Source organism: Gorilla gorilla, chromosome 20, assembly GCF_029281585.2.
Source record: "Gorilla gorilla gorilla isolate KB3781 chromosome 20, NHGRI_mGorGor1-v2.1_pri, whole genome shotgun sequence".
NCBI lineage: Eukaryota > Metazoa > Chordata > Mammalia > Primates > Hominidae > Gorilla > Gorilla gorilla.
In genome coordinates, this window is record NC_073244.2 from 27,285,056 (window position 1) to 27,301,529 (window position 16,474).

The 16,474-nt window shown below is 42.5% G+C and overlaps 1 protein-coding gene across 1 annotated transcript in view; it reads left to right on the forward strand.

Annotated features, from left to right (window-relative positions):
- The first annotated feature begins 326 nt into the window (after positions 1–326).
- Positions 327–16,474, forward strand: part of LOC101137462 (putative zinc finger protein 66) — a 42,643-nt gene continuing 26,495 nt past the window's right edge. Inside the window, 1 exon segment of the mRNA XM_019014851.4 lies at positions 327–492. Coding sequence (XP_018870396.3) covers positions 490–492 — 3 coding nt within the window. The 5' untranslated portion in view covers positions 327–489.

Here is a 16,474-nt window from a genome sequence, read left to right on the forward strand (position 1 = left end):
CATAACATCACAAAAATTTTATGTATTATTAATATGACAGCAAAATACTTCTGTTCACCTTTGAATACATTCAACAAGACAGAGAGTAAAAAAGAGATAAAATGTTCCCATGCTCTGGCATGGACCAGGCTCAGCTCTGGGAGGAAGCCCTGCCTGAAAAGGCTGCAGCTTAGGCTGTCACTCTTTTCTTCACTCCGCCCAGCAGCTGATCACATCTTCTGTCACTCAGTGTCTGAGGGGGCGGGACCTTAAGCATTAGCCAATCAGAGACGCTGGGCTGGAAACCGTCCAATCAGGCACGCAGCTGGAATGAACACGACGGCTTCCGGATTTGGCGGGGTCTTTGTCTCTCCCTGCAGCTGGAGCTCCAGGTCGTGTCTTCACTTCTCTGTGTCTTCTTCTCCTAGAGGTCCAGCCTCTGTGGCCCTGTGTCCTGCAGGTATTGGGAGATCCACAGCTAAGACGCCAGGACCCCCTGGAAGCCTAGAAATGGTGAGAGTGCCGGTCCAGCATCCCAAGAGAGGTGAAGTGTCTGTGGCGGGACTCAGGCCTCCCCAGAGTCAGCTCCACAATCTGCACCCCTAATTCTCCTTACCCAGCTCTGCCTCAGTCCCGTTCAGCCATAAGATGGCGGCTACGCTGACAGCCTGGCCCCCGGGTGTCCTATCGCTTCCCCGCGCAGTGACTGTGCCCCTGGCCTGGAGCGCTCTGTGGGCAGCTCTGCACCCGCAGTGCCGTGTCTCTCCCAGATTGTGCAGGGACCACCGGAGGGTCTTGAGGGGAGAATCCTGACTCGCGGTGCGGGTTCATGAATGGGAAGAGCTTTGGTCTGTGGGGTTCACAGTTTCCCTTTTCTGCTATTAAAATTGTATGGGGCCGGGCGCGGTCGTTCACACCTGTAATCCCCGCACTTTGGGAGGCCGAGGCGGGCGGATCACTTGAGGTCAGGAGTTGAAGACCAGACTGACAAAAATGGGGAAACCCCTTGTCTACTAAAAATACAAAAATTAGCTGGATGTGTTGGCGAATGTCTGTAGTCCCAGCTTCTCGGGAGACAGAAGTGAGAGAATCGCTTGAACCCGGGAGGCGGAAGTTGCAGTGAGCTGAAATCCTGCCACTGCACTCCAGCCTGGGCGACAGAGCAAGACTCTTGTCTAAAAAAAAAATTATGGGAGCCACTGCAAAAATATCAAACAATTTAATCAAAGAGTGATTCAAGAATTGTAGAGCACCCAGCTATAGTTTGTAGTTTGTGGTCCATGGGAGAGGCTGGAAGAAAAGACATTTATAAAATGCATGATGAGGAAAACCAAATTCAATAATTTGTTAGGTTTAGTAATGTAGTTTCTTAATTTGTACAATCAAGGTGGAAATTTCCTGGTTATGTAACTAGAGCTTAATTGGCAGTTTATAGTTGCTGAAGCCTGAATTTTGTTTCCCCTAATGTAGTAATTAGCCAAAAAATGCACTTGAGCTTAGATTTTTTTTTTTTTTAGAAATAGAAATCCGGGGACTAGAGCCTCTTCAGTCTAATTGCCTGCCACTTAATTATTTTCACATCCCACAAGGGACTGATTTTCCCTGGCATTTTTCACATGTGTCCCAAGCAGGGCCTCAAGTGTCCCCCATGTTCCTCAATTAATTATTATTATTATCATTTTTTGAGACGGAGTCTTGCTCTGTCGCCAGGCTAGAGTGCAGTGTCAGATCTTGGCTCACTGCAACCTCCACCTCATGGGTTCAAGCGATTCTCCTGCTTCAGCCTCTCCAGTAGTTGGGACTACAGGCAAGCGCCACCACTCCCAGCTAGTTTTCATATTTTTAGTAGAGATGAGGTTTCACCATGTTTGCCAGGAATGCTAGTTACCAAGGAAAAATATAGGGAAAATCTCTCTTCCATTTTGGCTGTAGACAATGAATATATTTCCACAGGAAAATGTGGTAGATAATTGATGAGTTACATGGATTCATCAACACATTAGTTCCTCTTTTTGCAGGGTAAATTTTTTCTGTATCCTTTTATTTTGAGTTCTGAGTTAAATGCTAAATTTTAAGTGATGAAACATGGTACCTTCTAGAAGTGTTCACATATGACTAATTTTTTACTACATTATTTTATTTATTTACTTATTTTTTTGAAACAGAGTCTCACTCTGTCACCAGGTTGGAGTGCAGTGGCGTGATCTCGGCTCACGCAACCTCTGCCTCCCAGGTTCAAGCAGTTCTCCTGCCTCAGCCTCCCAAGTAGCTGGGATTACAGGTGTGCGCCACCACGTCCAGCCAATTTTTTTGTGTTTTTAGTAGCCTTGGCCTTCCAAAGTGTTGGGATTACAGGCGTGAGCCACAGTGCCCGGCCTACTGCATTATTTTTAAGATAAATAATAAAATAATACATATATTGTCTGAAAGAAGTAGATATATATGCTTTTCTTATAGGGGTATAAAATGCAAGCATCTAAGCCAGGTGCAGTGGCTCATGCCTGTAATATCAGCACTTTGGGAGGCCTAGGCAGGTTGATCACTTGAGGTCAGGAATTTGAGACCAGCCTGCCCAACATGGTGAAACTCATCTCTACTAAAAATACAAAAGTTAGCCAGGTGTGGTGGCATACGCCTGTATTCCCAGCTACTTGGGAGGCTGAGGAACAAGAATGTCTTGAACCCGGGAGGTGGAGGTTGCAGTGAGCCGAGATCATGCCATTGAACTCCAGCCTGGGCCACAGAGTGAGACTTCGTCTCAAAAAAAAAAAAAAAAAGTAAGAACCTTAAAATTTCCTTCCTTATGTAAACACTGCGTTTGAGTAATTTCCCTGGATTTTTCAAACACGTAGTTTCAAAAACTAAGTGAATAATTCTGACATGGAAATTAAAGATTGAACCTAGTGACTCCAAGCTAAGGCTAATATTAAGCCTGCAACTGCATATTGAAGACTCAGTTAGTTTTTTCTGGGGAGCCTCCCCTGCAGATGTCCAGCCTGCTCACCCCAGCCATAGAAGGAGCCTTTATCCTGAGAGAAGCTACAGAGACCTGGAAAGCTGGGGTCCCACAGGCAGATGCAGTTGAGGTTAAGATGAAAGGAAACTGAGAGGGTCTTACTGATGATGCAGTCATTATGTTTTGTGGCACTTTCTATACTTTGTAAAATAAAAACATTAGATTTATGTAAAAAAAATGAATTCCAAAAAATTATTGCAACAGGAGAAAGTACCAACTAAATATAAGATCTTTATGGCTTACAAAGATGTAGGCAGAAAAGGGCTTTCTTTTTTAGGGAGAGGTAAACAAGATAAGAAATGAGGTGGGAGGTGAATGGCAAATGGAGAGTGAAAAAGTCAGATTTTAGATCAGAGGATGTCTTACCTTGAAATCAGCATGTTCTTAGGAGGGATGTAAAATGGGGTTGTATGTTGACTCAGACTGAGGGTAGCTCAAAGTTCAGGAGCCTGAGGGAGGGAAATAAACTTAAGAAAAGTATGATTAAGAAATATTTTATTTTAGTCCAGGCCCAGTGGCTCATGCCTGTGATCTCAACACTTTGGGAGTCTGAGGCAGTCGGATCACCTGAGGACAGGTGTTTGAGACCAGCCTGGCCAACATGATGAAATCCTGTCTCTACTAAAAATACAAAAGTTACTGGAAGGCTGAGGTGGGCAGATCACCTGAGGTTGGGAGTTTAAGACCAGCCTGACCAACATGGAGAAATCCCATCACTACTAAAAAAAAAAAAAAATTCAACAGGTGTGGTGGTGCATGCCTGTAATCCCATCTACTCGGGAGGCCAAGGCAGGAGAATCGCTTGAACTCGGGAGGTAAATGTTGTACTGAGCTGAGATTGCGCCAGTGCACTCCAGCCTGGGCAACGAGAGTGAAACTCTGTCTCAAAAAAAAAAAAAAAACACCAAAACAACAAAAATTCGCCAGGTGTGGTGATGGGCACCTGTAATTCCAGCTACTTGGGAGGCTAAGGCAGGATAATTGCTTGAACCCGGGAGGTGGAGGTTGCTGTTAGCCAAGATTGCATCACTGCACTCCAGCCTGAGTGACAAAGTGAAGAAATATTTTATTTTGAGCACTGAAGACAAATTCAGCTGTTTTTTTAATGAGAAAAAGGAGAAAATGTGCAGAGCGTGTGTCTGCCTGTGTGATAGGCAAGAAAAGAGAGCACTATCTTAGTCATAATGGGAAGAGTGTTTCTTTGCATAAATTGTTCCTGGAGCACACAAAGAATGGAGAATTTTATTAATCACAAATATTTTCCAGTATTATCTATGCGTTTCATCTTTCCCCATTTCTTTTCTTTGTTCTATGCATTTCTTCCATTTGGCTTTTCCTGGGCTGCATCTCACATATTAAACTGGTAAACATAACTACAGTGTTTTGCTAAGTTCTGTGAGTAGCTCTACCAGATTATTAAAATTCAGAGAGGTTATGGGACTAACAAGTTTTTAAACAGTAGCTCAGAAGCATAGATGGGCCCATGGGGTTTGTGACTGGCATCTGCAGTGAGGACAGTGTTGTGGGACAAAGCCCTGAATCAGGGTCTGTGTTGACTCTGGGTGGTGTCAGAATTCAAATGTTAGACAATAAGTTGGTGTTGGAGAATTGTTTAATGTTCAGCTAACTCTACAGATTTGGTGCCAGAAAAAAGATATCACAGAGGCCTGGCCTGGAATAAAACTCTAGGTGTTTGGGAATGGGAGCTCTGCTTTCCCATACACAGGCTGTCACACTGCCCATTGTCCTGTGATTCAGGTCTTCTCCCAGGGTGACGGAGGACTGAAAACTTAGAGGACAGGAGCTCTGATTAGAGACCCCCTTTTCCCACAGCTGCCACCACAAGATTCCCACCCACTCACAAGCACACACACTAGGCATTGACACGTCCACACTCCTCCCAGGACTAGGCACCACCCTCAGAAACTTCACCACAGCATTTTTGACCCTAGTGTTTCTTGCCAAGAACCCACAAGTCTCTGCAAGTCTCCTGGCATATCCCCATCCACAGATGCTAAATCTGCAGCAGCAACCAGTTTTCTCCATCAACCTACCATTTTGGATCAGCTGTTCATAATCTCATCTGCCTGCACACAGTAATAAATCAGAGTACGGCTGCATTGGGACCACTATCTGCAGCAAAAACCAGTCCCTCACCTGCATTGCACTCTCTCCTGCCCAGGGATTTAATTTTTTATTTTAGCTCTTATTTTTGATTCGGGGTACACGTGGGTTTCTTTTACAGGTAAAATTATGTCATGGGGGTTTTGTGTGCAGATTATTTTGTTAACTTACGTACTAAGCATAGCACCAAACAGGTATGTTTTCTGATCCTCTGAGTTCTCCCACCCTCCACCCTCAACTAGGCCTCAGTGTCTGTTGTTCTCCTCTTTGTGTTCGTGTGTTCTTATTATTTAGCTCTTACTTATAAATGATAACACATTCATTTGGTTTTCTGTTTCTGCATTTTATCTTTTTTTTTTTTTTTTTTGGAGACGGAGTTTTACTCTTGTTGCCCAGGCTGGAGTGCAATGGTGTGATGTAGGCTCACCGCAACTTCCACCTCCCAGGTTCAAGTGATTCTCCTGCCTCAGCCTCACGAGTAGCTGGGATTACAGGTGCATTCCACCATGCCCAGCTAATTTGTATTTTTAATAGAGACGGAGTTTCTCCATGTTGGGCAGGCTGGTCTCCAACTCCTAACCTCAAGTGATCAACCCACCTCGGCCTCCCAAAGTGCTGGGATTACAGGTGTGAGCACTGCGCCAGGCCTCTGCATTTGTTTTCTAAGAAAAATGGTCTCCAGCTTCATTGATGTTATTGCAAAGGACATGATTTTTTTTTTAATGGCCACAGAGTATTCCATGATGTTTATGTACCATATTTTGTTTTGACTAAATCTTTTATTTTATTTTATATTTGGAGACAGAGTCTCACTTATTGCCCAGGCCAGAGTGCCATGGCATGATATTGGCTTACTTTAACCTCAACCTCCCAGGCTCAAGCAATTCTCTCCTACCTCATCTTCCCAAGAAGCTAGGACTACACCTGGGTGTTACCACACCCGGCCAATTTTTCTTTTTGTATTTTCCGTGGAGACAGGATTTTGCCATGTTACCCAGGCTGTTATCAAACTTCTAAGTTCAGGCAGTTCACCTGCCTTGGCCTCCCAAAGTGCTGGAATTACAGGCATGGGCCACCGCTTCTGACCATACCATATTTTCTTTATCCAGTCTACCACTGATAGGCATTTAGGGCCTGTCCTTGTCTTTGCTATTGTGAATAGTGCTGCAGTGAACATGCATGTGGATGTGTCTTTATAATATAATAATTTATATTTCCTTGAGTATATACCCAATTATGAGATTTCTGGGTCAAATGATAATTCTGTTATTAGTTCTGTGAGGAACTGCCACACTGCTTTTTACAGTTGTTAAACTAATTTACACTCCCACCAGCAGAGTATAAGCATTCTGTTTTCTCTGCAACCTTGCCAGCATCTGTTATTTTTTGACTTTTTTAAAATAGCCATTCTGACTGGTGTGAGGTGGTATTTCATTGTGGTTTTTCTTTTAATTTCTCTAGTGATTAGTAATGAGCATTTTTTTCATATGCTTGTTAGCCACATGTATATCTTCTTTTGAAAAGAATCTGTGTTTTTGCCTAGAATTTAATGAAGTTGTTTGGTTTTTTCTTTTAAACTTGTATAAGTTTTTAATAAATTCTGGATATTAGACCTTTGTCAGAGGCAAAGTTTGCAAATATTTTCTTTTATTCTGTAGGTTGTCTTTTTCCTCTGTTGATAGTTTCCTTTGCTGTGAAGAAGTGCTTTAGTTTAAATAGGTTCCATTTGTCAATTTTTGCTTTTGTTGCAATTGCTTTTGGTAGCTTCATCATGAAGTCTTTGCCGGTTTCTGTGTCTAGAATGGTGTTTCTTAGGTTATCATTCAGATTTTCTTATAATTTTAAGTTTACATTTAAGTGTTTAATTTATCTTGAGTTGATTTTTGTATATGGTGTAGTGAACGGATCTAGTTTCAGTCTTCTACATAGTGCTAGGTAGTTATTTTAGCACCATTTGTTAAATAGAGAATTCTTGCTGCATTCCTCTTGTCAGCTTTGTCAAAAATCTGATGGTTATAGGAGGGTGGCATTATTTCTGGGCTCTCTATTCTGTTGCATTGGTCTTGTGCACTCGTGGATTTTTTATAACATCTTTCTCTCTTCTCCTTTTTCCCCATAAACATTCTTTGAAGTGCACACAGTGTGAAAAATTCAGATGTCCAAGAGTTCAAAACTCTTTAAAAAGTTCCAAAACAAATTTTGCTATTCTGTCTGTTCTTAAGGGATTTAGATTATATGTAGATATTTTTCTCTGCTTTTTTGAAATATATTTAAATCATATTAACAGCTAAATAAACGTTTTTCATTTTTTATGACTCCAGATTATCTTTATCTGGTACTTCAGATTTATTGCTTTGTTTTTGCTTCTGAAAAGTTTATTTTTTTCATTTTTAGTCCTTTAAGGTAGACATAGATTTGTTTAGTTAAAACTCATTTAAGAGCACACAGAAGCATAGCACAAAGATAAATTTAGCAATACAGAATGATAAAGACTAAAAGATACTAAGTTTCTTTGACAGAAACCTGATTATCCAAGGTAATTATCCAATATTTGCAGGCAGAAGTACCAATACTGCAAATGCAAGAACAGTTCAATGCATGAACTCAACAGTGGAATCTGTAGTTGTACCTTGTTTTCTATTTATTACTTCAGAACAATTAGCATAGTTATGTTTAGTGTTTGTAGACAAACTGCATTCATATAAATTAAACAGTGTTTCCTTTTTTTTGAGACAGACTCTCACTGTGTTTCCCGGGCTGGAGTGCAGTGGCGTGATCTCAGCTGACTGCAACTGCTGCCTCCCAGATTCAAGTGATTCTCCTGCCTCAGCCTCCTGAGTAGCTGGGATTACAAGTGCACACCACCATGCCTGGCTAAGTTTTTGTATTTTTAGTAAAGATAGGGTCTCACCATGTTGTCCAGCTTGATCTTGAACTCCTGACCTCAAGTGATCTACCCATCTCAGCCTCCCAAGTTGCTGGGATTACAGGGGTGAGCCATAAACAGTATTTTCTACAATATTATGAATATAAAGCCACAATACTTACTTTGAATCACTTAAATGGTTATTTTAATATTGTAATTTATACTTTTGAAATATAAAGTGTTTTTTAAATTTAATTTAATTTAATTTTATTTTTTTATTGATCATTCTTGGGTGTTTCTCGCAGAGGGGGATTTGGCAGGGTCATAGGACAATAGTGGAGGGAAGATCAGCAGATAAACAAGTGAACAAAGGTTTCTGGTTTTCCTAGGCAGAGGACCCTGCGGCCTTCCGCAGTGTTTGTGTCCCTGGGTACTTGAGATTAGGGAGTGGTGATGACTCTTAACGAGCATGCTGCCTTCAAGCATCTGTTTAACAAAGCACATCTTGCACCGCCCTTAATCCATTTAACCCTGAGTGGACACAGCACATGTTTCAGAGAGCACAGGGTTGGGGGTAAGGTCACAGATCAACAGGATCCCAAGGCAGAAGAATTTTTCTTAGTACAGAACAAAATGAAAAGTCTCCCATGTCTACTTCTTTCTACACAGACACGGCAACCATCCGATTTCTCAATCTTTTCCCCACCTTTCCCCCCTTTCTATTCCACAAAACCGCCACTGTCATCATGGCCCATTCTCAATGAGCTGTTGGGTACACCTCCCAGACGGGGTGGTGGCCAGGCAGAGGGGCTCCTCACTTCCCAGTAGGGGCGGCCAGGCAGAAGCGTCCCTCACCTCCCGGACGGGGCAGCTGGCCGGGCGGGAGGCTGACGCCCGCACCTCCCTCCCAGACGGGGCGGCTGGCTGGGTGGCGGGCTGACCCCCCCACCTCCCTCCTGGACGGGGCGGCTGGCCGGGCGGGGGGCTGACCCCCCCACCTCCCTCCCAGACCGGGTGGCTGCCGGGCAGAGACGCTCCTCACTTCCCAGACGGGGAGGCTGCCGGGCGGGGGGGCTCCTCGCTTCTCAGACGGGGAGGCTGCCGGGTGGAGGGTCTCCTCACTTCTCAGATGGGGTGGCCGGGCAGAGACGCTCCTCACTTTCCAGACTGGGCAGCCGGGCAGAGAGGCTCCTCACATCCCAGACGATGGGCAGCCAGGCAGAGACGCTCCTCACTTCCCAGACGCGGTGGCGGCCGGGCAGAGGCTGCAATCTCGGCACTTTGGGAGGCCAACGCAGGCGGCTGGGAGGTGGAGGTTGTAGCGAGCCGAGATCACACCACTGCACTCCAGCCTGGGCAACATTGAGCACTGGGTGAATGAGACTCCGTCTGCAATCCCGGCACCTCGGGAGGCCGAGGCTGGGGGATCACTCGCGATTAGGAGCTGGAGACCAGCTGGGCCAACATGGCGAAACCCCGTCTCCACCAAAAAAATACGAAAACCAGTCAGGCGTGGCAGCGCACGCCTGCAATCGCAGGCACTCGGCAGGCTGAGGCAGGAGAATCAGGCAGGGAGGTTGCAGTGAGCTGAGATGGCAGCAGTACAGTCCAGCTTTGGCTCGGCATCAGAGGGAGACCGTGGAAAGACAGGGAGAGGGAGACCGTGGGGAGAGGGAGAGGGAGAGGTGAAAGTGTTTTAACTGAAGTATAGTTACAGTTTTTAAAAATGGTACATATACTATGATGTTCATTAAAATTATTCATACTTAGATATTTATATCTAATAGCCAGAGAAAATTTACTACCAAATTATTACAGTAGATATTTGTCTGACATATTTATTACTTTATTCAATAGGAATAACAATGAGTAAACACAATTTAGGTATTTTTTATTTCACTAAATTGGTATGTTCCTATTACAGGACAAATAAAGACAGGTGATGTGGCCATCCCAACACCATAATACCTCTTCAGTTAGCTATGTTGCAAGTTCTAATATATTCCACTATATGAACACAATCAGATTCTATTTCTTCATCAAAAAGTGTTGTTTGAAGTTGTCAGATGTATTTCAATATAGAACCCCCATTCAATGGCTAGAAGATGAGACAGCAGCAGAGATGGAAAAGAAACTTTATAAAATTATTCTTTCTGAAAATCTGCACCCTTCCTAATGCTCATGTTTCTCATGGTGAGAGTAGCTATACACTTTGAGTGTTTAGAGAGAAATTTATTTTAGGAGAATATTTTCTGGCTGACTTAGCAATCTTATATCTAATCTGACCTTTTTCTTAAGATCTTTTTAACTTCCTTCTCTCAAAATTATCTTGCTCAGAGGGAGATCTGTTTTTCTCTCCAATGCTTTGTCTGTTTCAGAAGCCTTACTAGTATCCCGTGGTGTCTGAATGAGGTGGGTTGTCACAGTGAAAACTTCTGATGTTATCTCTATCTGGACTCATGTTGGAAATTCAATATTTTTTCCATGTCACCATTATAAGTAGAAAGTGAGGCTGAAACACTGCTCCCAGTTTCATTACTGTGAAGATATGATTCTACCCAGGAGGGCTGCAGGCTCTCCTCCTGCAGCTCAGGCCTCACTCTCTGTTGTGACATTAGAGTGTTGCTGTGGCAAATGTAGTTCACATAAAATGTGAGCTGTGCTCTGGGCTGTGCCTCAGTGGCAGATAGTAGAGGTCAAGAGAGGAGACCAGCAACCAGGGGAAAGCAAGCAGGAGTGCTGTAGCCCAGTGCCAGGGAGTACAGAGCCACTGCTCTAAAATGTAAATATCCAAAGAGAGAATCCTATTCAACCATTTTTGTAGCAGAGTGAAAGCCTACCTTCAGCAGCCACTGGGCTTGAAGCTGCTAAACTACCTCCTGTTCTGAAGATGTGGAAAGTTTATTTGTTATTGGATATAAGCATTTAGCATACCCAGATGCCCTCTTCCATCTCCAGGTGATTTTAGGATGAACCATGGTGCTATAAATTCTTCTACTTGTGGACTAATTATGGTGACCATCTTTCCATCTTTGTAATCTGTTAAACATATTGACCATGATGTATGTCACTTTCAAGTTTAATTTTGTAAGAAAACCAGTTTCTTTCTCTGGGGCTGAAGAAACCATTTTCTTTTTCTGGGGCTGGAGCTTCTCTGGGGCTGGAGAAAATTTTTCTTCTTCTTCTGGTGTTTTTTTTTTTTTTTTTTTTTGAGATAGAGGTCTCACTCTGTCACCAAGGCTGAGTGTAGTGGCACGATCTCAGCTCACTGCAATCTACAGCTCCCGGGTTCAAGAGACTCTCCTGCCTCAGCCTCCTGAGTAGCTGGGATTACAGGCACCTGCCACTGTGCTGGGCTAATTTTCATGTTGTTAGTAAAGATGGGGTTTCACTGTGTTGGCTAAGCTGGTCTCAAACTCCTGACCTCAGTTGATCTGCCTACCTCAGCCTCCCAGAGTCCTGGGATTACAGGTGTGAGTCACTACTCCCAGCCCAATTTTTCTTTTAATTATTGTTTCCAAACACTGTCTAGAATTACCAGATGTGATATAAACAGATAAGGTGCCAACCAGAATTTACTCTAGAGGGGACTTTCCCTCTCAGGCTTCCAGTCAACTTATACTTGTGCAGCAAAGTGCACGCTGTCCCCTAAATATGCAGGCAGAATTGTGTCTCTGCCTATTTGGTATCTAGAGTTCTCTACAATCACTTCTAGAGAGGCTAGATCAAATTTCTACAAACTTCACAGGCAGCAATCAATCATTTTACCTCTTTCACTGACTCTTGTATCTTCAGACTGAAACTGATTCAGAGAATATGGAGCCCAGAAACCCAATCAGAGTAACATGTGTGCTTTGAGTAGACATAGAGACATGAGAATCTCCACTTTCTTCTTCCGCCTCTTGCCAAAATGCCCACAAATGTACAGGTAATACCTGCTGCTACTCCAGCCATTCAGGCCGTAAATCTGCAGCTCTAAATTTTGAATCCAGGTCATGAGATTTGAGAAATAAAAAACTTTTATCTGAAAAATGCAAGTCCTTTTGGTTATCAAACTCAGAGAGACATTAAAATAAAAGTGCAGTTACATCTTTATCCTCCTATTAACTATGTATTAATCTCTTGAAACTGTTCCCTATTGGCACAAGTAGTTATAAATTACACTAATAATGCCACATTGGACACTGTATTTTTGTTGGTTTGTTTTTGAGATGGAGTTTCAATCTTGTTGCCCAGGCTGAGTGCAATGGCACAATCTTGGCTCCCTGCAACCTCTGCCTCCTGGGTTAAAGCAGTTCTTCTGTCTCAGCCTCCCCAGTAGCTGGGATTACAGACATATGCCACTATGACCAGCTAATTTTGTATTTTTAGTAGAGATGGGATTTCTCCATGTTGGTCAGGCTGGTCTTGAACTTCTGACCTCAAGTGATCTGCCCACCTCGGCCTCCCAGAGTGCTGGGATTACAGGCTTGAGCCACTGAGCCTGGCCTGGACACTATATTTTATACCCTAAACCATTATGATATATATCTAACTAATAATCAATGCTATTTCTGTAAATAAAAATTTCTGAAAAACAACTTTGTGTCAGCCCACTCTCTGTCCCTCTGTTGTTGTCTTTACAAATCCTCTTGTAATTGCTGCTAATTAAATTGTAGATTCCAGGCAACTTGAATCTTTGCTCCCAGGTTATGATCCTTAAACTTGACCTAAATAACCTGTCTACTTATGTTCATGTTGTGTCAGCCTTTTTTTATATATATATATAGACTTATCATTTAGAATGTGCTAGAGCAGCCTCCATGAGGGGATCTCTACTTAGATTGTATTCCACTTGCTGTAACATCAAAGGATGCAGAGCCAGGTTGATCTTATCTAGAATCTGCAATTAAGGTCTGGCCTCTGCCTGGGATTTACAAAAAAGCCTGGACTTTGGATAGAAAATGTACAGAAAACTAACAAAAGACATTTTCTGTGTTGTGAGATGTCAGCCTAAACATCTTACAGCCCCATTTTGGGAGTGTGGCTCTTTGAGATTTTTCACATCTTGTTCATTGACCTGCTACAGTGATGTGAGAGGCTCCAGGAGGAAATAGAATCTGATGGCAGAATTTGTAAGTGTAAATAAGCATCTTAGGCATGAGAGATCAAGGCCACAAAGTATCCAGAGCCATGATCACAACTATAATTACCTGTAAAGTGGAATACTGGAGAAGAGTTATTTTTGTTATTTCCTTTACCCAAGAGCTAGCAAATCAGAACGGGTGTTCCAGGTTCTGGAGTTCCACCAGGGCAGTTCCATTTTCTATTTAGAATCAGCCTGAGTCTCTCCAGCCTGGTTGATCATTGGGCCATCAGCCCAGGGTCACTGGGAATTCCCTCAAAATCACCTAGGTGTCTTTGAGGTATTTGAGGATGTTCAGAGCAGAATTGTGTTAGACTGACAAGAGTGGTTAATTCTGCTTCTGTCTCAGTGTAAGAGAAATGAGTCATCCTGTGTTTTTTCATCCCCTCATACAAGAGGTATCTTTGGTTGCTACCCAGATGAGAGTTTCTCCAGTTTCCTGTTACTTGGATGATAAGGAGGAGATCTGGAGACCCAAACAGATAAACTAGTTGCTTCAATTTCATATAGCCATTAAAAAACCATGAAGCAGTCGTGGTTCCTACAGTCCAGAAATGTTTAGTCTAGACTAGCAACTGGATAAATAATTATGCATCATATGGTTGGTACAATAAATACATGTGTCCAAAATCTTGGGCTTTATTTAGTCTACTTTGTTTATATTGTGACTTCTGATGTCTACATCTCAAGGCATATTTATGAACAGAAGGATTATTATAATTTTTTTTTTGAGACAGAGTCTGTGTCACCCAGGCTGGAGTACAGTGGTGTGATCTTGGCTCACTACAATTTCTGCCACCCTGGTTCAAGTGATTCTCCTGCTTCAGCCTCCTGAGTAGCTGGCATTACAGGTGCTGGCCACCATGCCCAGCTAATTTTTGCATTTTTAGTAGAGACAGGGTTTCACCATCTTGGTCAGACTGGTCTCAAACTCCTGATGTCGTGATCTCCCCGCATCATCCTCCTGAAGTGGTGGGATTACAGGTGTGAGCCACCATGCCTGGCCATATGATTTCTATTTCTTTTACCTTGCTAAGTGTACATATTTATTTTCTAATAAAATTACCCTAGAAAGGCTGGACATGGTTGTTCATGCTTGTAATCTCAGCACTTTGGGGGGCTAAGGCAGGTGGATCACAAGGTCAGGAGTTTGAGACCAGCCTGACCAATGTGGTGAAACGCCGTCTCTACTAATAATACAAAAATTAGCTGGGCGTGGTGGCACACATCTGTAGTTTCAGCTACTCGGGAGGCTGAGGTAGAAGAATCACTTGAACCCAGGAGGCAGAGCTTGTAGTGAGCTGAAATGGCACCACTGCACTCCAGCCTGTGCAGTAGAGTGAGACTTCATCTATTTAAAAAAAAAAGTTACCCTAGAAAACCTTAAAGGATTTGTTTAAATTGAGTATTAGTATGTAGCATAAAGTTGACAGAGCAGTGGCTAGAAAATATTAAAATTACAGAAATTCTGGGATTTAAGTTTTTCTTTTAGGTAACCTTTGAAAAAAGAAAACTGGTAGTACCGCAGTGGCATAGAGGGAAGAATTCTACATATAGTCCCACCCTGCCTCAGACCTGTTCAGATTCACCCTTTTTGGAGGCCTTATTTTGGTCTGACCATACCTTGGAGTCTTTCCTCAGAGAACTGATTAGAAGAGATCAGAGTTTTGGCTGCTGAATCCTGTTGCCTTTCTAGAGCTGGTGTTCACAATTTCTTGAAACCCAAAAACAGATAAATGGGAAAAATAAAGTATGTATTTTAGGGTCCTAGATTTTAAATGTTCTATTAAAACCAGTGTTTGCAGAGACATTGTATTTAGACACTTGTTTTCTATTCCTGCAGATCCAGTAGTTGCTCCACAAGTCACAAAAAAGTAAATATAAAGAGAATAAAATTTTGTCTAAACTACATTAACCTCTTTCTTTCTGTATCTCTTTTATCTGTCTATATTTAGCTTTTATTCCTTATAATTTAAAAAAAATTGATGACAGAGGAACAGAAGAAGAAATAGAGATTCTGGGCCCTTTTTTGAAATCCTGGAAATTATTAAACCCTTAGTACCAGCTCCCAGGATGTTATGAGAATTAAATCACATAATGTGTTATGCCCAGCACAGTGCTCTGTATCATGCTCTTGAGCACACAGTATCTGTTTAATAAACATTGCATTAGTACATGTGTACATGTTGTTTTTAAAATACAGACTTATTCAGACATTGCTGCCTTCTGTTTCCTCTGTAAACTTTAAAGAGCCAGCAAAGAATATAAAACTTTAGGTTGGACATTGGTTGTCCTTGTTTGTACCAGAAGTATTTGGTTGTGACAAGAGTGCTAAGTGTAAGGGATCCTGTGCTGTGCCTGCTTCTCTAACTAATGTAAATAATGCGCCAATGGGGAGCAACATCAGTTTTCACAGGGGAGTTGTTTAAAACACCCATGCATAGACCCTTTTCAAACCTGCAGAATTACATTACATAAAGTGGGGCCAAAATTACCAAGTGATTTATAAGCTTGTTAAAGCTTGAGAGGCAATGCTGAGCTTAGTGATTATCAGCCCAGGGTTCTCATTAGGATCACATGGCCAATTTGCAGAAATCTCTTGTGCCTTCCCCTCAGGTTCTGTTTATTGTTCTGGGTGGAAGCATCCACATTGTTTTAATGAAGGGCCTCATGTGACTCTAAGGTGAGGCCAGAATCAAGTATGAAGGCTTCAAAATACATTCATGAGAGTTAAATTCCACCTTTGCACTAAAGGGTGGTCACAGGGCCTATTCTATTTGGGTTTGGTAGGGACAGGTCAGTGTGGTGCATATTTCCATTACTGTGGCAGAAATTGCTGGTGTCTGTGGCAGGGGAGGGCACCTGAGGACAGGAAAGGAGAAACTTATATTTTCATCTTCATGGAGCAGCTCATTGCTCCTGAATCTCTTCTGTTTTAAAGGACAGAAATGGATGGATTTTTCTGTCTTTTTCTGCCAATTGATGCCATGCTAGCTGGTAAACATGTGGCACTGACACCTTTAAAGGCATATTCTCAAGATGCAGGGGTAATTTGTCCAGAGAATCTCATCTGAGAAGGAATTCCAGAGAAGGAGGAGATACAGAAAGAGAGAGAGAAAAAAAAGGCTTCAGGTAAACATGCCTCAGCTGAAAAGCTATGTCCACTCTGCCTCCTGGAATGCCATGTATCTAGTACTTGAAAACTTTCACTTCTCTACTTGTGTTTTTCCTCCCTAAGGAGTTTGGTTTAAGTACTTCTTAAAATTCTTATGATAGTCAAAGGTGTCTGAAAAATATTTCTTCCCTGTATCCCAGAGCCTTCTCTTCATTCTCTACATCATAACTTCTTATACGCCATGCAGAT